Below are 27,482 nucleotides of genomic sequence, written 5' to 3'. Positions count from 1 at the left end.
AAAGCTCTAATATATGCAATTAGTTGGACTTTACTGTACCATTAACTTCCCATTTTCCACAGTAGTTCTGCCTATTGGCTACCCACAATCCATGAAGTTTTTTGTTTCTTTGCGTTTTTTAAACAGCTGAGGTAATTTCTGCACCTAAGATTTGGTGAAGGAGGGTTTATTTAATCAGCCATGATGAAAACTCAATAGATGTTGATCTGCTTTTGGAAAAAGAACAGTACCAATATTAAAAAAAAAAAATACATTTCGCTCTAAGAGGAAAAGATGATTATCAGTCAACCTTACATTAAAAAAAAAAAAAAAAAAAGAGTGTGAAAATATAGGTGCAGTGGGATTCAAACCTTCTATACTCTGTATACAAACACAAATTCCACAGCCAAGGAAACCACAGCACTGGCAAAGTCATCATCCTCAGACAGATGTTTAGGAACTCACTCATGTCTCACCAATAGGGAAATATAGAGAAAAATCTAATACTAAAAAAATTCAAAATTCAATCAACACCTCATATTATTTCACTACACACTGTCATGTGCATAGACGACTATATTTAGTACCCAGTGTAATATTTTGGGGGTTTTTTTGGCAATAGCATGGTATGTTGTTTCTAGAACACTTGACCTTTTTTAAAACTTTGAGTCCAAATATTTCCTGGGAAATACAGAAAAAATGAAATTATATCACATTTGTCAATCACCATCTTGCCTTCCCCCGCCCTTTAATAGTCTGGTTTAAAAAAAAAGAATGGGGGGGTTTTGTAAAGTTCCAAATGAGTGCCTTGGAAAAACTGTTTAACTCAGGACCTGGACGAGGACAATTTTCTTCTTGTACTGTCCCAGCAGCAAGCTGAAACACTGACTTGGAAAAAAAAAAAAAAAGCCTTGACAGGAGACTGCCTCGCTTCCATACCTATTCTCATGAAATTCATAAATAAAACTCAAAATTAACTCAAGGTTGGCTAACTCTTGCACGTACTGTGTTAGGCCTTGAGTCCTTAGCTTCTAAGGATGTCTTTACACTGGAGTCACTTCTGTGACTGCAGCCCATGCGGACAGATTCAGACTAATTAGTCATGGCTGAGAGTATTAATTAACTGTGAGATTAAGGAGTTCAAGAGTTGACTTCCAAAGATATCCAATACTCAAGCCACTAGACCACACCAATCCTTGTAATTCTGAGGCTACACTGCTAACAGTATCCAACCTGCCCAGCTTCAACTGAACAAGAAAGGAGACGAAGCTTCCTAAACAATAGTGCGAGTACTGATACCTTAAGCATCCAGAAACTACATCACATCAACAGCAATCTACTGACCAGTTCCATACAACATTTATTTTTATATATATGTGTGTGTGTACACACATGTATATACATATCAAAAAAAAAAACCAACACACTGGCCAAGCCTTTCAAGTGTGGACAAGGAAGGTTAGTAGCAGAGCTACAAAAACATGCTTATCACTTGATTTGGTCTACTTCTTTCAGTATAATCTCTGAACATTTGGTGCTTTTTAAGCATACTTAAAGATTAATGCATTTTTAAATAGTAGGCACTTACGCACAAAAGAAACATACCTACTAATACATTGCAATTTCTCTAATTTTTAATATTATCTCAGAAACATACAATTTGAGCATTACAGCCCACAGCTTTCCAACCACCAGAAGTCAGATTTTAAACAAGCTATAAAGATTACATGTGTCTGTTATACCTTCCAAGTATAAATATGAAATATTCAAACCAAGTGATGAAAAAGAATTTGGAAATGGCTTCCACCCTTTCTGTTTTCCACCACTGCCATGTATTTAACTGAAACAAACTGTAATGAAACTACCATTTTCAGAAGTAATAAAAACATCAATCTGACACGACAATAACTCTGGGCACCTATCAATGAACATATTCCCAAACATTAACAATTATATTGCAGTCACGTACAATAATTTCTCTGCATGTCTACGCTCAAACTCTGTAATATTACATCAGGCGCTGAATAAAGCCTTAGGAAAGAGCTGTAAGTTTACCGCACTGTGAAGGTTGGAGGCATGCATGTATTTCCTCAAAGCTAATATGGTCTTTAAATTCATTTAATCAAGAACTTGAATGAGTTCCTCATTTATGTTTTCTTAGGCTGTTGTATTTCTTCCTCTTAAGGAAAAAGAGAAGAAAAAAAAAAACCTCAAGCCAAACACATCTAATTGCATAGAAACAAATCAGTGCTCAGGTGACATTTTAATATTAGGTGGTTGGTATTTTCTTCTCGCACGGTCAGTAAGGGGTTTGGCTTACCTTCTCTGTTTACTGCAGAGTTGGAGCTGACACCTGTGGCCACCCAGGTTGTACTCAGTTTAGCAGCTGCCAGACCTTAATCAACTTTCTACAATGATTTTTCCAGCAGCCTTCCCTGATCCAGAGGATCAGGTTTGGCATTTAATCCCACTGGTAAAATATATCTAGATTTAATCTCTACAATGACATTTTCCTTGTTGAATGTCATATTATTACTTTTAAGCTACTTCACAATTTTTCTGGCCAAAAGACCAGACTCTTTTTTTCAAGATATTTACAAGAACAGCCCTTGAGGAAGGGTGCTATGATGATGTTTATTTCCACATTGCTAGGCTTAGCCGATACAAAAATACCTTCTGGATTTATGCATCTTGTTATTCTTTGAATAATTATTTTGCATGCAAGAATAAATTTCAAAACAAAATGTATATGTAGGAAATGGTCAGAAAAGGAATAGCCAACATCCTTACAATCTTTTGTCTTGAAAAGTCAACTCATCTGATACTTGAAGAGAGAACTTCCAGGTGTGACTTCCTGACTTTTCTTGTTCTTAGAACTGACAGAAATAAACATTGGCAAACACACTACATTTATTATTTCCTAATCTTTAGTTTTGTCTTCGTTTAAATGGCCTGGGATCACAGAACAAGTTACTGTGAATTAGTATCATGCCAAGGAACTTCAAGCTATTTCTGAGCAGGTATAATCTTTCCTCACTGGAAAAGTTCTTACATAGTACAGTTAGAATATATCTCCTTTAGTGTTTATACTCAGATCAGGTAGGTGCTTCTGAAGCACCCTTCTCAAATGTCCCCTGTTACCATGCTTTGGTGCATACTTCCAACCAAAATGTTTTGGACTGCATGACCTGGATCCCTTTTGGAAAAAAATCACACCAGAAGGTTTAATGCATTCCAGGGAGTGCTAGTGTGCATTTGGTCCACAGGACCACACTACACATAACCTGCAGTAAAATCCCTGAAACACATAAAAGATAAACATCAGGTCCTCAGCACCAACCGTTTCACTTTACATACACCTACTACTGCATTGTACTACTTGTTAACATACACATAGTCCCTGATTTCCGGAATGACGGATTAGACCACGACTACCCTCAGCACCAGAGAGGTGCTGCAACATGACTACATGCATTCACTTCAAAAAAGACCTATACGTGAATAGCTCAGAATTTTCAGTTCAGCTTACATTATTCATAGGTAAAGAGTTGAAATGCTCAAAGCTGGAAATCCAACAAACAGTACTACATACAAATACGTTAGGCTATCAACCTTGTAAAGGAAACCATCTTAGTATCCATAATTCTTAATCACCTCTACAAAACAAAGAGAGAATCTGACTGAATGAGCAAGAGTCCTGGAGAAACCCCACCATAGAATGTACCTGCTTGAGAATGAAATGGTAGGGAACAGGAAAATAGAGAACACCTCAGGCAGTAACGACACACCTGCCTGGTCTTAAAGTACATGGCAGAAACTGTCAAGAGTTCTGCATCTCAGACAGGGCACAGATTTCAGCTTTGCTAGCATTCCTGTGGTTCAGAGAAAGCTCAGCGCAGGTGATCTTGATAATACACAACTATTGCATAGCCTACATACTAAACAGCTGGTTTCTCTACTAAAAAGGTTTTTTTTTTAATTTCCTGGACAATATTTTTCTAGATTTTTTGTCTCTCTTAAATCACTACTAAGTTAAAAATCATATATAAACAACACAAAACACACAAGTATCAATTAAGTTTTTCAGTGTCTCTCAGTAAGATCCTGAATGTCAGCCACTACATTCCTGACAAGCATCAGCCTACAACAAACATTCAATAAATCTTCCTGTTCTTGCCAAGCACATAGTGCCCTTGTAAATAACAGCCTCTTTTCAATTTACCTCTCAGTATTTTCTCCCTCCCTCTTCCTTCTTATTCCTTCCAAATACCCAAACTCCCTTCACTACTCTGTTCTCTTTCACTTACATCTGAATCACACCACCTAAAATGCATATTTATTCCCCTATACCTGTAATTTTACTCATCTGAACAATTAAACTACAGATTATTATCCCACAGTACCATATCGATAATGTTCTGCAGAAGAACAGACTCAGCATAACCACTCCTGACTTTAAAATCTGTGAAAGTTCATAATAAGCTTTGCTTTCTGTTCTGTTGTTTTTATTAATACTACTCGTCAACTTTTTTCCCCTCCTACAACTTCAAAATTTTTAGCTATCCATTTTATTTAGATATTGAATAAGGTGTTGAAGTGTAAGGAAGAGGGAAACTTGGGAGATGCAAGGTTATAGTAACAAACTTCAGTTTTCAAAATGAGCTAGTGATGTTAACATTATCAATATTGATTCTTATTACCTCAAAGTAAACAATACTTATTTGGGAATAAATTAATATAAAATGTTGATCACAGGTGAATGAGCTTCACTGTGAAGCTTCAGAATAGGAGTAGCAGATAAACAGCATGACAGCAAAAAGAATCAAAACCCCAAACCAAGGTCTAAAAAAAAGATCATTTTGGGCCTGCATATTTTAATCCTTCAGTATAACTCTAAAGACTTCCGGCAGCCTGCTTAGACACTTACACAGAAAAATCAGACAATGAACTATGACCTGTTCAGATCTAGATGATCATGACAGCTCAGGTATATGGAAACACTCGTATCACATTTGGTATGAACTGAGTTCTTTCTGTAAGGATAAGATTTTGACTACATGATACAGCAGAACATCTTCTGAGACATTTTAAATCAAATTTTAGTATGTTCTTAGTGCAATACAAAGTCTAATTACGACACCTACATACATTAAGAAGAAATCTCCACTCTGTAAAAATCTACTTTCCTAAATCTTCCCTTTCCTATTAGCTAAATAACAAACATTGGTTGTTCTTCTGTCATTCATAAGCACTGCTTAAATTATTTTCTTTTTCCTCCTGTTTCAACATTAATATGAAGTCCTCAGTTTGTCTTTCACTCCAATTTCATAGAAGCATTTTGGAGCCAGACTGAAAATTTCAAAGATTTCTCTACTAAAGGTACATAATTATGTTTCAGAGTATAGCTAAGAGCAAGAAACATCCCAAGAAAGTACACTTGGCTAAAGAGCAACTACAAGTTTTCTATTCAGTGCAATTTAAAATATCTACTTCAAAATTACTTCTTTTAAAAAAAAATTGTTAACATAATATATCCAAGCACTTTATTATCAGCACTGTGCCGGTAATCAGGACTGATGTATACGCCTGTCAAAAAATATACAAAATCAGTGGAAGAAAGCTGTGCATTTTTTTCTCGATGAAGTACTGCATTTTTCTAAGGCTGCAGGATATGCAATTCTGCTGTAAATAACTGTTAACAGTTACCTTACAGCTTTTAGTCAATGAAGATACTGGTTGTAAAGTTCTCTAACCTCACTCATGAGCATGCATTTTGGAAGAAATCATCACTTGGTGTAAATCACAATAGTCAACGGAAATACATCATTACAGGCTCTAAAGGCCTATTAATAGTCTTTTTTCCCTCTATTTTTTTCCAACAAAGGCTAGGGGGGTGGTTGTTTTCAGTCAAACTGTATGACAAATCAGGAAAAAATTAAAATTGGCGCTATTTCAGAGCTGGTCTTGTTTACCGCTCCTCCCACTCACAGCCATGTAGAACATATATGGTAATGAAACTTCTCCTGGTGCAAAAACAGTAATATGGGACAGTAACAACAGAAAAGATTTTATAGCACTTAGTAAAGTGATGTAGCAGCTGGAAAAAAAGGAGAAACAACTAACAACATGGGACTAGCCTGCTCCCAGTGAACCACCATTGCACAAACTACTGATAACTTCTAAAATGAAGTTTGGGGTAGCTGAGCTAAAACTTTATCTAGGACCTCCAGTTAATACCCTCAAGACCTACGTAGAATAGCAGAAAACAGCAGAAACAAACAGGTTTGATATTATCTTTACTTATTGAGAAAGCTGTTCTGTGTGCAGATTTGCATATGGAAACCACTAACTTAACTCTCACCCTCCCTATCTTTCTCAGTTTGTCCTCAATGCTGCCTTGACTTCTGTAAGCAGTAACAGCTCCCAAGGGATTAGCAGTAAAAGTTAAGAGCTACAGTTTACTTCTAACGCGTTGTTTCTTTTCTTACAGTGGATGGGGAGGCCAGAGGCAGGTAGTATATGGAATGCTAGAGCAGCTTAACTTCACCTGGAGATCTCCCTTTGCTAAGGGATTGACATCTGGCTGTTTGAAGACAGCCCTCCATCTCTTTGCTGGCTGAGCGGGCCAAGATCTCACCTTTGTCCTCTATAAATAGACATACATGACAAGACTTTTCTCTAAAACTCGGAACCTTTGTGCTAAACTGAGATTCAAGGTTCAAAAATAATCTGGAGGCATCTGCCATTTGCCTTTTATTTTGCCTTCAATTAAATAAAGTCATTTTGTGGCTTAATATTTGTCATCAGTTAGTAAAGTACAGCCTCTACAAAGGCTCACAGTGACTGGATTTTAAGGACATAGTAAGAATCAAAGCCCTGAATATTGAAGTTTCAAGAACAGTGAAGCTTTTACAGAACTGCTTACTCAGTAAACAATCACAAACATTAATTTATATCTATAAATAACCACAGGTTAAAGAAGAAGTTAGTAAAGCTATTATTTCAACTATATGTTGAAACCAAACACAGAAAAAATAAAAGGTCAGTAAAGGAGTCATAATTTAAATTTAACAGTTAATGACTCGAATCTGTGCCTCTTATTTTGATAAGTATAAAATATCTTGGTTGGTATAGCCTAATCTCTACACAAACAGTAATTATTTACTTTTTGCCACACATGATTCATAGACAATCCTCAAGTAACCGTAAAAACTAAGCTACACATACCCTTGTGTGGGTGCGAATATGCATCTTCAATCCATCATTCTTGCTGAAAGCTTTGTCACAGTAAGGACACTGGTAAGGACGCTCACCTGAAAACAAGAGAAGCATTAGAATCCTTTAATGTGGCCTCAGTGTATGAAGGCCTTGCAGCATGGTTATTTGTCAAACAGAAGTACTTTTTTTGTGTCTTTCTATTCACACTCAGTTCAAACAAGGAGAGATCTAAGCTTTAGGAAAATTACAAATAAAGGTCCACCTGAGCAGGATGCAGGGCTAGATCAAAATATTACTCTCTGCTGCTTGGCTTTGTTTTAGCAATATATCATATGGAGAGCCTTGGGGAAAAAAAAAGGAAAGAAAAAAATCAAAAACTACACCTACTGCCCTTGCTCAAACCACATTCTGCAGTGACTTACACATGGTCACTTTTATGGTTCGGCATTAACTGCTCCCAAATATTTCTTCTATTTCACATCTGGTCATTTTTAGAGCCCTCTGGCTCTAAAAATCCCAATGAAATATAAAATCTAGACTTTTTTATGCTGTATCTGAACCGTTAGAAGCTAGTTAATCAAAAGTTTCTGCAATTTTTGTGCAGCAATTTATGACTGAAATGGAAGCAAAAGGATCTTAGCGTCTCCCTTGCAGCATCCCATATCTTATAGGTATTTAGTTTAATGCTCCATTAAACTGGTGTCATTTAGCATCAATTTTTCCAAACTCACATTAGTGTAATGTGGATACTGAGCTATTCAGAACCAAGGAGTGAAGAGTTTCTAATCTAGCTCCTTAACTTGGAAGAAGTAATAAAGCTTTCTAATTCCCCAAGGGCATTTTAATTTTTAACTCTTTTGGCAATGCACTGGAATCTGAGTCGATTGCCTCTTCCTTCTCTATTCAATGCCTTAAGAGCAAATATCAGGTTGTTTCTAGTACGGAAGCACAGTTCAACAAATTAAGGCACAATAACTGCTTTTCTATTAATGAAATGGAATTGTTTCTACACAGTCATAGTGCTGAAGGTGTAACAAGCCTTTATTTGAAAATACAGGTTAAGTGAAGTCTATTCTAAGTCAACGCACAGCTTTCCGCTCATGAAAGAATCTTTGCGTGGATAGAGAGATTTAACATAGTCCAAATGTCAAACACTTACGAACACTCATACTCAATCCTGGAAAATACGTAAGTAAGATCAACTACATTTTACAGTTAAAAAAAAGGAAAGGAAAAAAAAAAAAAAAGAGACACATATTTCACTGATACACCAAAGATCAGAGTGTAAGAGTCTGGCAATGACAGAGATAGGCATTTAAAGTTCCACGGTCACTAATAACAGGGATATTAATCTTGACTTGGAGAGAAGAAGCCTCATCCCCCTTCTCATCTTTTCTCCGCATGAGGGGTCCCTCCATGACTGCTCAGAGGGAAGATACTGGATTTTCTCTCTGAGGAACAAGATGTCAAAGGATCACAAAAAGTATGTAATGGAGACAGCTTAAAGGAACAGCTCTTCACAAGGACCTATGTGAGTACAGTACCGCTGATAAGCTGATAGTCACTGTTGTACATAAAAATCCCCATATAGTCACAGGCTGTATAGAGATTTGAGGGAAGCTGAGTTCAGATGATTATTTAAGTAAGGGGATTTTAAAAAACCCTATTTAGTAGATAAACTATTCTCTACTTTTCTGTCTTTTATTACTGTTTAGATAACTCTGTTAGTGACAGCAACAAAACACTGTGTAACAAAGTACTTGTGAAATACAAATATTTTTCTCTCTTGTATTCTGCCACCTCAGAAAGCACAATTGTGTGAATGTGGCTTTTTTGTTGTTGTTGTTAGGATGACGACAACAATTGCTGTGTTATAGCTGTGTTTTCACTGAGCAGTCTGAAATATGATACTCTCTCCCATGACCCTCGATGTCTTTAATCCATGCCTCAAATTCAAACACTCCAACAACTGTCAGTACTCAAATATTTAATTAATTCAGCTGACATTTTTATGTTTTAGGGCTTTTAAATGTAGAAGTTAAAGCTTTCAGCAGTTTGTAAGCAGATGAGCGTTGACAGGTAGGAGTTGTACCCCTCCCTCCTCTCTCCCCCATCCCCGAGACTACTTCTTTTTATAAAGACTTTTGCTTTCAAAGGATGGTTTTGAGTTTGTCTGAAATGTATTAAAAGTGTCCTTCAGAAATTAACCATGGAGACCATGGTACTTCACGAGTAAGACCTTAAGAGCTTTCAGCAGATGCCAGTAGAGGGCAACAGTATGACTTCATATCAACATGTTACACCTGAAAAGGCCTGGCTTCAAGCAGCTGCTAGGTACTGTAAAATTTCAAAAATCTCTGCTGTTCAAAAATATCAATTTTCTATGTGACACAGACCACAAGCTCTGACTTGACACTGATGCTTGGTGACATCCTATTTTTATAAAGTATATAAACAACTTCTCATGCACTTCTGTCATTAATAATTGTCGGTAAAACAATTTAAAAGATGACCCCAAGTAATTTTACTGTTGCTCTTACTTTTTCTGTTATTTTCTTTCACCTAATCTTTGTAGCCCGTATACCCAAAATATATACAAGTGCCCTTGCGCTTACATAAGCAACCATTTCCCTTGTGCATACACATCTTTTAAATGTGTAACCTACCTTCTACCTCAGAGAGTTTTAGGATTTAACAAAATTAACTGTGGACCACTTGAAACAAGCCTGTTTGCAAAGTTTATTGGAAAAAATTTCTTAGGCTCTCTGTAACTAGTCCAAAGACGAGTTTGTGCCACTGTGTAAGAAATACATGGATATTTTATAACAGTTTTTAGTTAAAAATAACTTGCCTTCTAAAACGATTTAATCTGTGAACAAGAGCAAGACTCCCCTCATTTAACATCAACCATGTGAAAATACAATGCCTAATTTTAACTAGTTGTTCTGGATCCCAGTGAAATTAAAAGATTAGAAACAAAGTTAGGATGAACTGCTCGCCTCAGCCAATGCATCTTTTTCTCCATTTACTGTATCGGGAGCCTAGGCAACTCATTCAGATCACATGTCTGAAGTCCTGTAAGAAGAACAGGAGCAGCGGACCCTTTCTCTAATACTGTGAGATGAAAATGGCGTAAGATAACACCAGAGAAGAAACAGATTTGAAATAATGAATGCTAAATATATTCCTCCCACACGTGAAGGTTTGCTGAAGTGCAATTTTTCAGACAGAACTATTGCAAGTGTCCACAAATGAGAGGGTTTTGTGCTTCAACAAAGTTTAGAATTGTCACTAAGAAAAACTGGAGAGCAACTGGGATGTGATAAAAGCTCCCAGGAAGGTGTCATTATCCATCAATGCTTTCACATTTGTCTGCAAAGACCACCAAAAATCAATTACAAGCATTGGAATACTAAACCAAGCTTCAGATCAACTCACACACAATAAATACTTGGAGTTTTTCAGATGTAAAACTTCTCTGATCAGAAAAGGAATGGAGCTGTTACAAGGAGATTAAAAGTAAGAACAACTAAGACGAGCAAACGAAATGGTGTTGCAACTCATGTGTCTCTCTTTCACTTGTCCTCACAAAAGGGAGTTACTAAGCATCAAAATGAAAGCTATTTCCCCTATGACAAACTACAATTTTTTCTTGGATTTACTGCTAGAAACATGCTTATGAGATATGGAGTCAATGTGTGACAACATCATACTAAGGAGGGGGGTGCACCATAGGTAAAATTCTTGATGTCGATTAACAATTGTGTCATTTGCACTCTGCATTTTTATATATTTTTATATAGAACATATAAATATCTTTATGCTTGGAGGCAGTGATAAATCCTTACTAGGGTTATCATCCTGAAGTAAATCAGTGCGCCGTTTTTAACTAAAATGCCTTTTCATTGCAGTCAATGGTAAAGTAAGTTTTCAAAGGTATTAGAAGTAAGGTATTGTAAAGTAAGGCTGGGTGGGTGGGTTTTGAGTTTGTTTTGGTCTTAATTTGAACTATATTTTTAAAATATGGATAAAGTGGGGGTTAAAAAAAAAAAATCTTTTAACTTTCAAAGATACTATGAAGCCTTACTCCTAACTCTTCACATTTGGAAAGCATCTGAAGAAAGGCCTGAGCTTCTGTGTCATTGTTTGCAGCTCTGCCGTCAAACCACAACTGAGACTATGATCTGCACTTTTCACTAAAATATTTCACCAGGCTTTCTACTTTAGTACAGTATCAAAATCCTGTAGGCATATTAAATACATCTTAATTTGACAGCTTGTCCAGCCAACATGCCCAGAAGTAGTGTTGTGAATGCAACAATAATGAAGAACAATTGCTACCATTAAAATAGCAAAACATTCAAGTAAGACAGATGTAAATAAACGCTATGTTTACCCTTAAGTTACAGCTGACTGTCATGTCCCTGCTGTTCAAGAACAAATTGCTCAACGTATTAATGGCACTTCCGTACAAATAACCCCAAACAAGTAATCCTTGAATAAATTGCAGTGGATTTAATATAATTCAAAGTCTAGACATTCTACTTTCAGATTCTGTATGAATAAAAACAAAGCTTTTAACATAATAAAAATAAATTTAACCTTAATACAAGGATTATGAAAAACAATTCCATGATTGAAAACCATATGGGATTTTGATCTGAAAACATGTCATGATAGAGTTGATATCTTTTTTCTCAAGTGCATACATCTCTAGCTTGAGATCATAAAACCTACTGGATCTTATTGTAGCACAGAAAGTTAAACACCAGATTCTTCCATTCCAGTTCACCTTAGGCTGGACAGTTTCCTATGAGACATTTGCAATTTAAGGTGCCATAAGGCAGTATTTGAAGTGAGTTTAGCACTCAGATTTCCCAAACTCAGATACCCCTGGGAGCAAAACAATTAAGAAACAAAACCAAATACATATTAGTTCTTCAAGATTTCAGTGGCTGTGGCTAGACATTTAATAAAAACTTTGAGACACAATAATTCACATTAGTCATACATGTTGCTATTTTCACACTGTATTTTGCACTCCCTGTAGTCAATTTAGCCACAAAAAGCTAATTACAAAATCAGGCAGAAACCTGATATAAACGCCAATATTTGTGATTACTTTGAAACAATGACCTCAGGTAAGATCAAACAAATATGTACTTTAACAGGTGACAAATATATTCCCGTCAAATGAGACAAATGAAACACACAACAAAGAAGTAGTCCTGAGCTGAAGAGGCTGTAATAGAAGTGTCTGAAGGGACCAGCAAAACCAGGAAGAGAAACAGATGCACAGAGAAGATGGTCAACAGCGTGCAAGAGTATGCATCTGATGAACTATTACATTCAGTTTTGGAAGCAGCTTCACAGAGCTCTTTCGAACCATTATATGGGCATTACTTCCATTTAATTCTGTTAAATTTAGTCATATTTACTGTCCCCATTCCCATGTGGCTTGCTTGGTCACTTGTATGCAATTCTAAGGTGTGTATGTTAGCCTTCACGTAGGAACTCCCTGGTTTTCGGTCTTAAATGGAACTAAACTGCTGTATTAAAGAATGAAGAATTTGAATTATACAGTGAAATTATCAAGGGGTTTGGTTTTGTTGTTTGTTTTTTTTTTACACTTTTTAGTATGTCTATGCTTGGTCAGTTGGAGTATTCAGCACAACTGCTCTAGATCACTCACTAACATCAGAAAAAGACTTAGATTGCACTGAACATCAGATACTGTGCAGCATGTGTAACTTCAGAATTAATTTTTTAAAGAAAATTGAAGAAAACAACTAATTACGGAAATGTGGCCACTCATCATCTTCCATAGACCATTTACCATCTTCTGGATATAGCTCCTTTTCAGATGTTGAACTACGTATTATAAGACGACTATTTCTTTAAAAAAAGAAGTGTGTATGTGTGTATATATATATGAGTGCATTATTTCAAAATGTCAATTTTCACAATATTTATGGTAAAGTATAATCCATTTTAAAGGCCTAACTTAAGGCTGGGTGGTGGAGAGGGGAAGAAGGGAGACTCCGCCATCACCCAACAGTGGTGGAAAGGCAGCAGTTCACCTGGGGAGGAATTTGGAGGCAAGGGGGCCATCTGGATCACACATGCAGCACTCCATACCAGGTGATCAACAGGGCAGCCCAGAATGGGAATTGCAGGAGGACTTTTTCAGTCAGAGATAATCTGGGGTGATGACAGCATTCAACAGCAAGTAACGATGGGCAAAAGGTTAACAGATATAACAAAATTATAATCTGTGACATATGCTTTAGAACATTATTTCTTCATATAGAGCGTTTGACAGCTTTACACATTTATCCTTTGCTGCTGCTGCTCTGTACACGGTGTTCCCACCAAATTAAAAAGGAAGTTTGTGTCCTTAACGGTACAGAATCCAGTTAATGTATTATACAAATATGTACACACAAAGAAACAAAATACACAGAACTCAATTTCTTCCCCATGAAAGGAACTTAAATAGGAACTAAGTTAAATAGGAACTCAAGGAACCAAGAGAATTCAACAGAACTTAAATTGGAAAATGCCAGAAAACCAATTATTGCAGATGAAATATTCACACTTCAAGAAAATATTCAGTAAATTTCATTACCTTGGTGTTGTACAGCATGTCAAATGGCCCTTGAGAAGACAAAAGGTTCTTCAAAATAATAAATTTCCTCTTGCTTAGAGGTGGCTGTTTTCTAGATACTGAGTAGCATTTTCAAAAGCATTCAATACCCCAGGTCTCTTAAGCATTTTTATGATGTTGACCAGGGATTCTAGGAAGGGAAAATAACGGGAGAGTAATCCAGAAACTTGGCCAACTGCAGCAGCTAGCTGCTCTCTTTACAATACCTGGACTAGACAATAAAACAGTGATAGGACCTATACAAAATTCTGGCCTGCCTGATTTTCAACCATTAAACACACAAACACAAAAACAGGAGGAGCTTTCTCATGCCAAGAATCAAACAACTTCATGATTTCAAAGATAAAATACTTGTGGATGTCAGTGGAGACAAGGCCCAGAAACCCCAAATATACCTGTAATTCTACACTCATAGTCAGCCACATAAAGAAAGGGATAGCCCTTTGACTGCTCTGAGGAGGAGAGTCCTGTTGTCTGAGAGAAACAGAAAAACAGTTCTCAGGTATAGGTCTATTAGAGACATTTCTTACACATTCTTCATTTTAACCAACATTCAAACTTGGCAGACTCTGAAGACAAGAGGTTAAATATTTCTGCCTTTCTTTTTCTCCTTCACTGATGATGAACAACACTAAGCCTGTGTATTTGTGAACGCTTTCTAACCAAGCTCCTATACTTGTGTATTTTCCAGGCACAAGGGACAACTAGAATTGCTTTTATGTAAAGTTAACCAAACACATTTCCCATTCACTGAAAATGGTTACATGTTTAATAAGAAAAAAACCTGAATGCTATTCTTTTCAAAACAAGGGGAAACCAGATTGCTTTAATAATTTATTTTTCTATTAATACTCTTTTCTTGTAAGTACTTAACCATGACTTATTCTATGAGACACAGAAGCAGTATTTTCACAGCTGGGAAGGTTTGTTTTCTGCAAAGTTTTGGGTTTATTCAGAGAATTCAGATTAACTGTAGTTAAGACCAATAGTCAAAATGTGTGTCCTATCTGGTCCATAAAAATTGCTATGATATAAATTGAGGTTTTAGCTACTTGTAGCTAAATGAATTGTTAAAACTAGTAAATGACCCTACAAAATAAGAAAAATAAGAAGGCTATCTGAATCTGTACAGTAAAGCTTGAAATAAGTACCATTATTACTTACTTCCAGACTCTCATCACTTCTACAGTGGTATTAAGATTTTCCTCACAACAAAAACTCCAGACACTTAAAGAATAAAACAGTTTAATTCTTTGCATCCATCAGTGGAATTAAGCAATTTGGTTTCCCAACCAAATCTTTTAAAGTATATGCATTAATCAATCAGTAATTCATTTGATCTAAAGATATCACTAGCATTCAAATAATCTATCCCTTATAAGAACATTTCTTCATTCATGGAAGCAGACAAGAAGCTGACAGCTGCATGAAACTTTACAGGTACTATTAAAGATTTAACTGTTGTCTGGAGATAAACAGGACAATGATGTATAAACTGAAAGGTTTAGAAATGCAGAATCCTTACCTTTGAGGCCTTCTGCAAGCTCCTTTTTAAATTTGGTAGATAAAAGAGAGATCATTTATAAGTTATTGAATAGAAACAACCTATCTGTAGACATTTGCAAGCTGTTCACTGACTAGATACAGATACATTTTTTCACATACTTCATAGTGATATGAGAGGAAGTTCCTTTGAGCACCCCTTTTATCTTTTTTTTTTTTTTAATGTAAGAAAATATAAATTACTTATAAGGTAATTTGCCAGATTTGCTAGAATGAGGACCCTGGCTATACATTATTTCTTATGTACGTGAACCAACAGTCGCCTGTTTAGCTATTAAAACTTTGGACACGTATTTCACACAGTAATAAATAAGAATTATACTGCATTTCAACTCACGACTTCCTACTACTTTCAAGTCTCTCATGTTCACAGATGATTGAACTACTGCTGTTTACCAAAGATTTTTATTAATACCACAGAACTAATGTTTTGTTTGGTTACTTAGGAATTTTTACATGAAAGTGCAAAATTTGGGCCTAGAATTTTTATTCAGTTGGACCTCAAGTATGATTTTAAATATGCTCATATTCCTAGTTAATCAAATAGTAGAAATGTGACTACAATGGCAAAGTTAGGACCATAACATCAGGCTCTCAATGCAGAGGATGAGAGACATCTCAAGAAGGCAAGCAGCACCTAAAGTTACAGGGGACAAGTACAATGAAGTGTTTTCACGAGCTTATAAAACAGTCATTAATTATTGGAAATGGAAATTGAAAAGGTAAGCTTGTGTTCCATATCCTGCGCTGACACAAAGGATGTGGAAGTCCACGGTCTGAATGCTTTTTCTTGTTTTAATGTAACCACTTGGTTTTGTCTTTTATGCACGTGCATGGAAGCAAATTTACAAAGAACCTTCTTAACTCATGCTTACAAAATAAAGCTGCATTTTCCACATACCAGGGAATATAATGCAAGAATGCCACTGTCGTGGTTTAGCCGGCAGCTCAGCCCCACACAGTCGTTCGCTCACTCCCCCACCGGTAGATGGGGGAAAGAATCAGAAGGGTAATGCTCGTGGGTTGGGATAAGAACAGTTTCATAATTAAAATTAAAAGAAACAACAATGGAAATGCAACGTAAAGGAGAACAACGAGAGGCACAAAGCCCCAGGAGAGGGGGGAAGGGAGTGGGGAGGGAAACGAACCGCTGAAACCAACCGCACGCGCCGCAGCCACTCGCCGACCCGACGCTGCGCCGCTCCCGAGACACAAACTGCCCCCCGCTTAATATACTGGTCATGGTGTCACGTGGTATTGAATGAACCTGCCATTGGCCAGTCGGCGTCAGCCGCCCCCGCCATGGCCCCACCCCTCCCAGCCCCCCCCACCACGCGGCAGAGCGCGGGAAGCTGGAAAGGTAACCGACCCCCCACGGTGAGGAGAATTAACCTTCTCAGCCAAAACCAGCACAGCCACATTAAGTCATGGCTTTTAAATCGTATAGAATAGAAACATTAATCTTTTCAGAAAACATTTAGAACAGATGTAAAGTCACAGATATCTTACTGGCTTTTTATCAGGACTTTGACTGAATGTGATGGAAAAAGGAAAATAAGGTTACTTTTTAACCTATATTTGCACATGTAAGCGTTTTCTGGAAGGCATGTATGGTCGTCAGTTGTCCCTCCACCAGTCCCTGTGTAACAGAGTAGATAAAAGAGAGCATAGAAAGACAGAATTACAGTTAAAATGCTCAATTCTCTTAACTCAAAAATAAATTAACCTGTAAATCTACCTCAACAACTTCCATTGTTCCACACCTTGATGTACTACATCCCAGAGATGGAAGGTGTTAGGATACAAGTAATTAGGAAAGCAACAGTATAAATATCAGACAGATTAAATGCAGATGTGTGTGTACATATACATACACATATTACATAGGCACACACAAATACATACATACACACACAAGACAGCAATTAACATATATAAATACCTATGTAAAAGGCAACTGTGAAGCTGTACAAACCACAGCCAGTAACTGTTAACACTAAAAGCTGCTTGAAACTTTAAGGGAAGTAATTAACCTCCTGGCCCCCAGTTTTCAAGCCTGAGGAGCAGACCATAGAATTTCTTTCACAATTTATGAACAAGCCAAGGAATTTACATCACAGTCAGAGGATTCTTTTGCTGAATTAACCCCAGCTCCCCCTGACCCTAAGAAGTCATAAACCAACAGGATACAGGAGAGGGAGAATGTGCTATAGTGTTTCAGCTGACCTACAGAGTGCTGTCTCTGTCATGCCAAGGCTGGAAACCCAGATGATGAATTACAGAGCAATATACTAGGTTCAGATGCAGACATCAACCCCTTCCCTCTATACATGCACATGCAGACATGTTCACTCACCCCAAACCAGCTCAGTTTCTGCAAAAGGCAAAGTACTGTCAGGGCTCATTTACAGAGTCTTACTCTTAGATAAAAGAAGGGAAAAATTGCTTATCAAGGAAGCATGCATATATCTGTGAGTAACAACATTGAAGACCACATGCTGTGTATTAAATAAAAGCCAAAAAACCCATTGAGCTTCTCTTTTTGTATATGGATTATTAAGCATATCAAAAATACAGTTCCAAAGCAGAACAAGGAGGGTGCACAAGAACCTCAACTTTTATAAATAACGGCTTTATAAAAAAAAAAAAAATAAAAATGGATACACTACTCCTTTTAAAAGAAGGACTCTTCCTAGCTTTATTTTGTAAATACAGAACAAAGCCTCTTATACAAAGTAGTAATAAAAACAAAGTCTAGCTGACCATGTGCACAAAAAAAAGGGAATAACACAAGTGTCTGCACCAGGACCTCAAACTTAACCAGGTGGAATCACTAAGACACGAAGGTCTTTGCAATATTTACACTTAGAGCGTACTGCTTATTTGCACCAAAAGCTTAGCCCCAGATGAAGGCCTGTTCACAAAGATGAATCATCTCTTGAAAACAGACAGTGGCTGGTTGTTTCACCTCTAGCTCAGACTGAAAAGTGATACTTTGAAGCCTGAGCCAAAAAAAAAAAAAGGAGGGCACAGTTTTGAACTGATTAATTCAAAACCACAGAATTTAATAGATACCAAGAGCATGAAGTATTCGACATCGCAACATTTAGCAACTGAACATTCATCACTGAATAAAATAAGTTTCTGACTCCACTGTTTGATGAAAATTTCTGACTGCTCAGAAAATGCCTGAAAAGTTGTAAAGGATTTCACGATGCAGTGAACTTTATTACTAAAAGCCATCAAGTGCGTACTCAGCTTTTTTTGTACTGTTTGCAGCTGACATGGATTCCCTTCACCAACTACCCTTACTTTCTTTGGAAAAGATGCAAGTTATTTCTCAGAAAGCTATGCTTCCTCAGGCTTGCTGAACATTGGACAACAATTCCCTCTTGTGATTAGTCTGCAGGTATAATGAACGTGAACAACTTGGCTGAAGTCTCCAGGTACAGCACCAGTCAAAACCACCTCTCCAGAAGTACAATATGAATCTAACCATGGCATTTTCTCACTAAACCTCACAAGGCATTTTGCCATATAACTTACAGATTTTCTTTTTAAACCACAAGTCACAACTTAGCAGCAATTCCCCCTGCCCTTTTTTTCCCCTCCACATTTCATGAGGATAATCAAGAAATGGTGAGGAACTGTAACAGAATGACATCAAAAACAATGATGAAAATGTATTTCAGTTGATTCTCAGAGTGAAGGATGTGAATCACAAAATTCTCCACCAAAAATGTGATTAACATCAGCACGGCAGCTAGAGTGGAAGAGGAAAGGATCAGAGTTTATTTATCACATGTCGTTATAAGTGACTTTAGCAAGGCATTTTTCCTGAATTAGTAACTCCCTTTAATATGAGGGCTTCCAGCTTTTTAGATAGAGAAAAAGGCCTTGAAAGGTTCCCTCCTTCTTCTGCAGTGTTATTCTTTCATAAGTGGTTTTCACACTGCATATTCCTGGAATTCCAACCCATATCATCTTGCAAGGTAGTTTCTCCCACTGTTATTTAATTTACAAACTACTGGAAATCTTCAGTACCTTTCTACTTCGAGTAAGTTCAAAATGTCATAGTTTACTGTTTCTCACATAACAGCAGCTACAAATTTTGCAAGGCTCTATAGTCAAGGTTAGAGGTCTCTGGTGTGTGGTTTCATGAAACTCACCTTAGCCTAACTCCTAAATTTAGGAAAGCCTGCTTGAGAGAGCTGAAACATTAAATGTAACTGGTAGCCGCACATGTGTGAAAAGCATTTTCACTCAGACATCTATAAAGCATTTTCCCCAAGAGCTATCTGTGCTATCAACTTGAAAAACTAGAGCCCTTCTACTCTGTGCAAACTGATGTGTGACATCAATAGTACACAGAAAACATACCTGAAGTTTAGGAAAAGGGTCTGTGAAATTAGAAAAAACAAAAGCACCACACTAGTAAAGGCAATAAAGACGACTTGCCTGCAAAAAACATTGGAATGTAATTCCACAGATCATTAATAAAGAATTAGAGTAACATTTTGATATTCCTTTAAGCATTGGGAAAAAAAAAACTATAAAAGTTCTAATTTTTATGAAAGTCTACTACACCAAAATATCAGAAAATTAAAGGGTAATGTAGCTTCTCATAGGATGGCAGGTGAAGGTAAAGAAATATCCATAATTAAAACAGCAAAATAACAATGAAAAAAGTTAACACAGGTTAGAAATTGAGGCAGCCATATTCCTAGAAGCCTAGACTGATGTGCTGAGTGACTAACAATACTATTTAATTGCTTCCTTTTACTCCTGTCTACCCAGTTCATTAAAGGACAGCCCAGGTGGGTAAGCAGTTGGTCCTTCCAAAAGGCACAGTGCCCAAGGGTTCTCTAAATCCTCATACCACTATGCTCCATGAGTGCTGGTGGGGGTTTTTTCTTCCTCTTGTCTACATCTTCAGGAAGTCAAAAAAGAAGAGAAACCCACAGCTGACAGGACTGAGGACTGAAGACAAAGATAGAACAGGTGACATTGTCCAGGAAGGGCTTTGAAAGGAGTTGATAAGGTGGACTTGCGGAAGAAAGAACAAGAATAAAGAGAAGGAACGGACAGAAGTGCTGCACTGCGATTCTGGGTCTTGACAGCTTTGACCTTCAGTGTCTTTTGTGCCTACGATTATACAGTATACATGAACCACCTGAGCAGAATCCGTACACGCAGGCGTATATGTAGATGTTTTTATATAGCTGCTATGAGGGATACATGTTCCAAATATGAATTCTGTAAAGAATACAAACTAAAGATAAAAGTCAATTTCAGCCTTTTTTCCTGGCTGCAGGACCATGATAAAAATTTGCTAGTGTCTACAGCAGTCAAATTCAAAAATCGCAGCATCTCAAAAACTAGTAAAGCCTGTAATATTAACAGGTCGTCTTGACAGACTGAAGTGGTTAAGACTTTTCCAAACATAGCAGAAGCCAAATGATTAAAAACACCAATTCTATTATCTCCCTGCAAACCAGATTTGCTTATGTGAAGTGAATGGAACATCATAGGAAGGCTATTTGTTAACTGAAGCTTTGACTAGTAAAGGCAAATCTATACCATTATGTGTTCGCTACAAATTATCACAAAAAAAAACCAACCACCTTTCAGTTGCCTGCCACATAGTTGAATGAAAGTGTGAGCTTACAAAATGAAACCTCTCAGCAGAACAACATGACTGATTTATTTTCAGTGTGTTTACAGAAGCACATATATAATATGATAGGGAAACAGAAACGTAAGCTGGGTGCCAATAAAAAAATAAGTTAAGTAACTCAGACCCAGGAATATTAGGAGATCAGCAGAATGAGTCAGATGTTGCAACAGAAAATAAATTTTTACTTAAGAGCATCCTGAACGTAGAAAATTCTAATTTGGGTAACATGCAGGTTATGATAAGGTCAGAATTTACACGAATACAAAAGCAGGGTTTCTAAACGCCTTAGCAGCCAGAGAGATGAATGGACTCATATTTTATATACATATAACGAACTATTCATATATATACACACATGCAGTCAGGCAATTACAGTTGAGCATAAGATCTGGTTTTACACATTAAGCAGGCAAAATGGCTGAAAAAAAGGTGCTGTGTTAGGCCTACCCATAATTTTGCATTTCTGATTGCGGACATACTTAGAGATACCTTGTTACATATTCAGAAGGTCTTCTCTATACATGATTATAAATAACTCTGTACCTGTGTGGCTTCGAATATGAACTCTCAGTGTTCCATTGCTTGCAAACTTCTGTCCACAATATGGGCAAATCTTCTCTTTTTCTCCTGTGTGAGTCTACATGGGGTGGGGAAAAATAGGAATGAAAGCTTCAGCATAGCTTTAAAAAAAGTGAAATGGCGAGTATTTTAACTGTATTGACATTGACCATTATTGTCTCCATTATATATTATATACCATCACATCAGGCAGAGATTCTAAGGAATTAGCCACAGGCGTTCTTTCAATTTTCTTCTAAAACTTCTAAACAAATCTTATTATTGATGGCAAAATAAACTGACTTTTCACTTCCTAAGTTTACTATTTCCTAACTAGTTACTCTTAAAAACGCCCAATTCACCTTTGGGTATTTTCATGATTGCAAGAATAAGACACCTATTTTTCAGTTTGACATCTGTGATAGTGGTTTCTAAACCAGCAAACAATAATTTGGTTACCTAACAAAATTAATCTTCATAAATGGGTCTATTCTTAAAGGTTTATAATTTCATGGAATGTTATTACATTATGAAATGTAGTGAAAATAGTTTACCTAACCTAGTATAACCTTTCTTGTTGCAAACTTGAACTAGAGCTTTAAAAATTTAAAAAACTTCAAAAATTCTCTACAGAGATTTGCGCGTATGATTTCTGACTGCCTCATATAAACAGAACTCAGCCACCAGTTCATCTGAAGTGTGACAGACAACAATTTTTCAAAGTGCAAAGTTCTCAGTGATTTCAGTCAACACAAATTGCATACTGGATCCTATCTAGTTTGTATTAAATGCTAGAATCAGATTGCATTTAGAGAATTGATCGTGAGAAGTATGTTGTAATTGTCACTGAATCATACCCTAAGCTTGTCTTTTGAAATCAAGCTTTTAAAGCTAGAGCACCTTGCTGATATAAGAATTATTTTGAAACTGAAAAACAAATAATCACAAACTCCCAATCCAACCTGCATGGTCAACAGCAAGACCACCTTGAAGGAAGTTACATACAGAGGTTCTCATTGTTTTTCACACTGTACTTTCAACACTCAGCTCTGGACTGAAGATTTATCAGCCTATTGAATAACTTGTCCTTATAACTGTCACTGCTCTTTTAGTGAAGAATTTTTGATTGCTTCATTTACAAGTGTTAATTTAAATGGGATAGGAAAGAGAACACATTAAATTATATATACAGCTGACAATTTGGGTTTCAAGCTTTGCACTTGACTCTCTTCAAATAGGGATATTCTTTATTTTTATAACAGACATTGAAGTGATATAAAATTATTCATTACATCATAAAAAACTCATCTCACATAGTACATATTATGCTGCAGCTGAAGGAAGAATAAATGAGACATCATTTCAATACAGGACAGATTGCGTAGCTTTCATTACTTGACATTAGGGACATGAACTTTAAGGCCCTCTTGATTAGGACGGAGTTCTTTAGAAATCACTTGTATCTCGAACAGCAACATTGGGGGATACCAGACAGACAGCTACTAATTCATTCCAAACAACAACAACAACAAAAAATTAATATAAAAGAAGAGAGGAAGAGCATCCTGTAATAAAAGGTTCTCTCTCCATTACAGCAAAAGTCAACTGATTTCACAGGCTGAAAAACAACTCATGAGGCAGGTTATTTGAATCTCAATCATCTTATAGTACATCTACTGAAATCTACAAACAAGGCAACCCCATGTCACACTAGTTGTTCTACAGTACAGGTGAAAGTCTTCCACTAAATGTATCTGGCAGAAATACATCTTGGTTATAGAGTTATATGTCACTCAATCACAAGAAACTTTACTTTCCAGCAACTATAATTACTAAGTAACTTAATGCATATTAAATATAAATATAAGACAAGCAGCATTTAAAACAGACTGAAGACAAAGACAGGCAGCAAATACATTAACACAGATTTAATGGAATATCAAGTCCTTTGAAAGACCACAAAAGAAACCAAAGGGACTGTTCCTAGTTGGTTCCATTACTTTTTGCCATCTGTAAACACGTTAAAAATCAAACACACATTAAGGAGGCCGTGCTGTCTATTACATTAGAAAACTCAGCAGTTTGCTATCTGCCAGTAACTTGATTTAGGCTCCAAAGACATGTGCTAGTTCCCACACCTGTAAGACACCGAGGGGTTGGAGAAATGTTGAAAGACCCCCTAATATTTTTTCCTCAATTTTCAATATAGATTCATGTTGTAATGCACAGTGCTCACCATGATCATGTGCTGAAAATATTGTACCATGTAACTCAGTCACACTCAGTTTTGTTATGATAATTTTACATGCATATATGAAGTGCATACAGTATGGCAAACAAGCTCTCACAACCTGCATTTGGTGGCAACACCTGAGCTGATTCTCCTAAGCTGATTTGTTCTTGATTCAATTCTTCACATTTGTTCCCTGTGACATAAATCCTACCTCAGGCCAAACTAGTGAGCAAGTTCCCCCCAGTTCCATTGCAGAGATTGGTGGAAAGGAGTATAGTAAGAGCAGCACAGCAAGGACTGTCCTGCCATACACCTGATGCTGGAGTACCTACACTGGATTTATACATATGCACCCGCTGCAGATCCTGCATGCCACCAATAACCCCACTATTGCAATAACCATTTAGAATGTTAAGCACTGTCACAGCTTTCTACTGAACAGCCAGAAATGCTGAATCATCTGGGGATTTTACGTTTAATCACAACTTTAAGAGCACAGAACGAATTAATATGATAGAACTGATTCTACTCACTTTTTTATGACTCTTCAGGACTGAGGGTGTCACAAAAGCTTTGTCACAGAGATCACACTTGTATTTCTTATGTCCATCGTGTACAACTTGAATATGAACATTTAATGTGTCCTTTCTTTTGAAAGTAGCATCACAGTGATCACACTTGAAGGTTCTCTCACCTTATAAAGAGAAACACAATGTTTAAGGATACCAGATTTTTGTGGAAATATTATTGTTTCAGAAAAATTAATAAAAGCAACACAGACAAATGAAAAGCTAAGTCCTGAGAACAGAAAGAAAAGAAATATCACATCAGGTGAAAATGTCACTGGGATATTAAGAAAGTAGAAAGAATTCATCTTAAGAACAGAGCCAGAAACGTGAGATTAAACTCCACAGCCAAAGGTGACATGGCAACCAGTGGAAATGGCTTCCACTGAAATGGAGCACAGGTTTTATCAGCACCTCCAGTAACAGACTCCCTTTATGGTAACAAGCAAAAAGATTAAATAGGCTTTTAGATTAAATAGACATTTTCCTCAAGTTAGGAGGATTCTCAGAACTAGAAATACTCACTTTGAGTAACCTATCTAATTCACATGAATAGAGGCAAACTCATATCGCAAAGATGAAGTAACTTTTAAGCATTACAGCAGTATTACTATTCAAACTGTGGTGATGTGGTTGAAGGTTATGGCTGAGGCCCAGTTAAACCTATTGCTAATAGTTTTAAAATTCAATTAATTACCTAAGAGAGGGGAGGAGACATTCTATTCTGAAAATCTGTGTACATCTTTTGAGAGAAAGAAGAAAAAAAAAAAAAAAAAGACATGACTCTTCAGATAAATGATTACCATGAACCTTCTCTTTGTCACTCCTGTGAATGCAAAAGAGAATATTCTCTTCTATTTGTCAACTTCTTAATTAGAATTACAAGTTAAACATCTGCAACATGGCATTCATTCAGAAATTCACAGTCTGAACTGGAAATCAGGTAGGTGCTCATATCCCAAAAAACTTTCCAAGCAGTAACAACGCAAAGAAAGATCACCATAATCTAAGGCCTACCCTCCGTGCCTTATTTTTCAGGACAGATGTCTGATCTGCAGCCTCCTGATCCATATGAATAAGATACAGACTTGAATAAGCACACACTACTTTTTTCCAGTAGCAATGATGCACATGTAGAGGTACATGTATTTCCTTGCTATAGCTCCTTAAAGGATGAAATCATCCAGTCCCAGTACAAAGGTCAATATGAGTGAATATTAAAACCCATTTGATGCTACACGTTGAAGCAACAAAAAACTTTTTCCTTTATTATATATTATACATGTAATACATATGAGTGAAGCTTATCAAAACAGTGGTGCCTCAAGTACCCACAGACATTCCCAAGCCTAGGTAACCTGTTTCTCTCCCCCATAAATCTACCATAACTGCCCCCACCCCCCACCAGCACCCTCTCATTCTCTGTTGGTTTGGAAATATAAGTGGTTTAGTCTTGGATGACACAAGAATAATATGCTAAAAGGTATTAGAGTGTAAGTTGTCTTATGCTAAAATACTTTCAGTGTAGCTATTGAAAAAAATTTTCAAGGTCAACAGGGATGCAATTTAATATGCTGTTATGTGGAGGCTTAACACTGATACTGCTTCTAACTGTTCAGAGAATTACTTCAGTCCTCGTCTTGGGAACATAAGACTACCCTGCTAACAAAGTGAAGTCATGATTATTTTAACTGAAGCAACATGCAATTTTCTATTGCTTCAACAAAAATATTCAAGTAGTAAGTTCTTTTAAAGTTACTTCTTGTAAGAACTTCTAGGCATCGTGGATTATTTTTTTTTTGGTAGTCATTTGTTTGTTTCCATCTCTTAATAACTTATCTCCAAGTCGGAAAAGAAATTGAAAAAATGTAAAGCAATACCAGACATAATTTGAATGAATTGCCACATCTTCTGAAGTCAGTCATATCTGTATGATTTCCATAAATTTACGTGATATCAATATGGTTTAAGACACGATTTGACATTTGTTGAGTTTCAGGAGGATTTGCCCTTTTTATCGTTAAGTTTTGTTCAGCACCATTCTTATCATTTTCAGAACTGCACTTCTATTACGATTTGAGAAGATAAATGACTTTCAAACAACAACAAAAAATAATAAGGTAGCCAGAGATTAACCAGTTTTCAAATAAAAAAACCTCTGAAGTCAGGGAATTTCAGCACTAACATACTGTTCAACCATATCTCCTCTGTGTACACACGTTATAATACTCTTCAACTATATATAGCTGCAATGCCAAGTATGTATTTAGCCAAGTCCTGGCTTCAGTTTAGCAAAATTTTTCAACACGTGAAGTAACGGGAAGCCTAGAATTGGCTATTTTTTCAACTGTTACCCTGGATGAAGGCAAATAATCAGTATTTCTCCTCAGCTTCCTTCTTTAGCAGAAACCCTATATCTCATTACAGAAGAGCCATCAGAACACTGTCTGCACTCACAGTTGGCTCACTGAACAGTTTTTGTGTCTTCCCTTTTTTTTTTGTCTGAAGCCTTAGACAAAGATATACAAAAACTTCATTAAAAATACCATTAATACACAACTTTGGAAGGAGTTTCAGAAGCTTCCTCAACAGCATAAACCAAAAGTCTAAATCACTTGTGACAAGATGTGAGTGTTAAAACTCCCTGAGCACCTCTGGAAATCCTCTTGTAGAAGACTACAGGAAAAAACAGAGCTATGCAACCGATTTCATGATAACTCATTGTTGTGATAAAGAACAAAGCGATTTCATATGGTAAATGTAAGAACACGTCTGTTGCTTAAGAACTATCACTGCCAAAAAACAAACTCTACTGCCTTTGGCAGATAAGTGTACTACTAAAGTTACCAAATAAATTTCTAATATTAATGTGTAAGAAAATGAATTTCCATTATCACAGTATCACAGAATAGTGGGGGTTGGAAGGGACCTCTGGAGATCATCTTGTCCAACCCCTCTGCTTGAGGAGGTACATCTAGAGCATGGGGGCACAGGACCAGTCAATAGGTTTTCACCTTGCTA

General features: G+C 36.7%; 1 protein-coding gene across 8 annotated transcripts in view; it reads right to left on the bottom strand.

Annotated features, from left to right (window-relative positions):
* The window catches only part of PRDM5 (PR/SET domain 5), an 89,839-nt gene that overhangs the window by 12,919 nt on the left and 49,438 nt on the right, over positions 1–27,482 (bottom strand). For 7 of the 8 annotated variants that reach the window (XM_064450534.1, XM_064450537.1, XM_064450535.1 and 4 more), the window contains 3 exons: positions 24,429–24,589; positions 21,648–21,741; positions 7,207–7,292 (listed from right to left, as the gene is read on the bottom strand). In XM_064450534.1, the coding sequence (XP_064306604.1) occupies positions 7,207–7,292; positions 21,648–21,741; positions 24,429–24,589 (341 nt within the window). Of the gene's footprint in view, positions 1–7,206; positions 7,293–16,760; positions 17,067–21,647; positions 21,742–24,428; positions 24,590–27,482 lie in introns of those variants that run through there. The other variant, XM_064450538.1, reaches the window with a different exon arrangement.

Source organism: Phalacrocorax carbo, chromosome 4 (genome assembly GCF_963921805.1).
Source record: "Phalacrocorax carbo chromosome 4, bPhaCar2.1, whole genome shotgun sequence".
Taxonomy (NCBI): Eukaryota; Metazoa; Chordata; class Aves; order Suliformes; family Phalacrocoracidae; genus Phalacrocorax; species Phalacrocorax carbo.
Note: the sequence above shows the minus strand (reverse complement) of the source record. Positions and strands in the feature narration are given on the sequence as shown.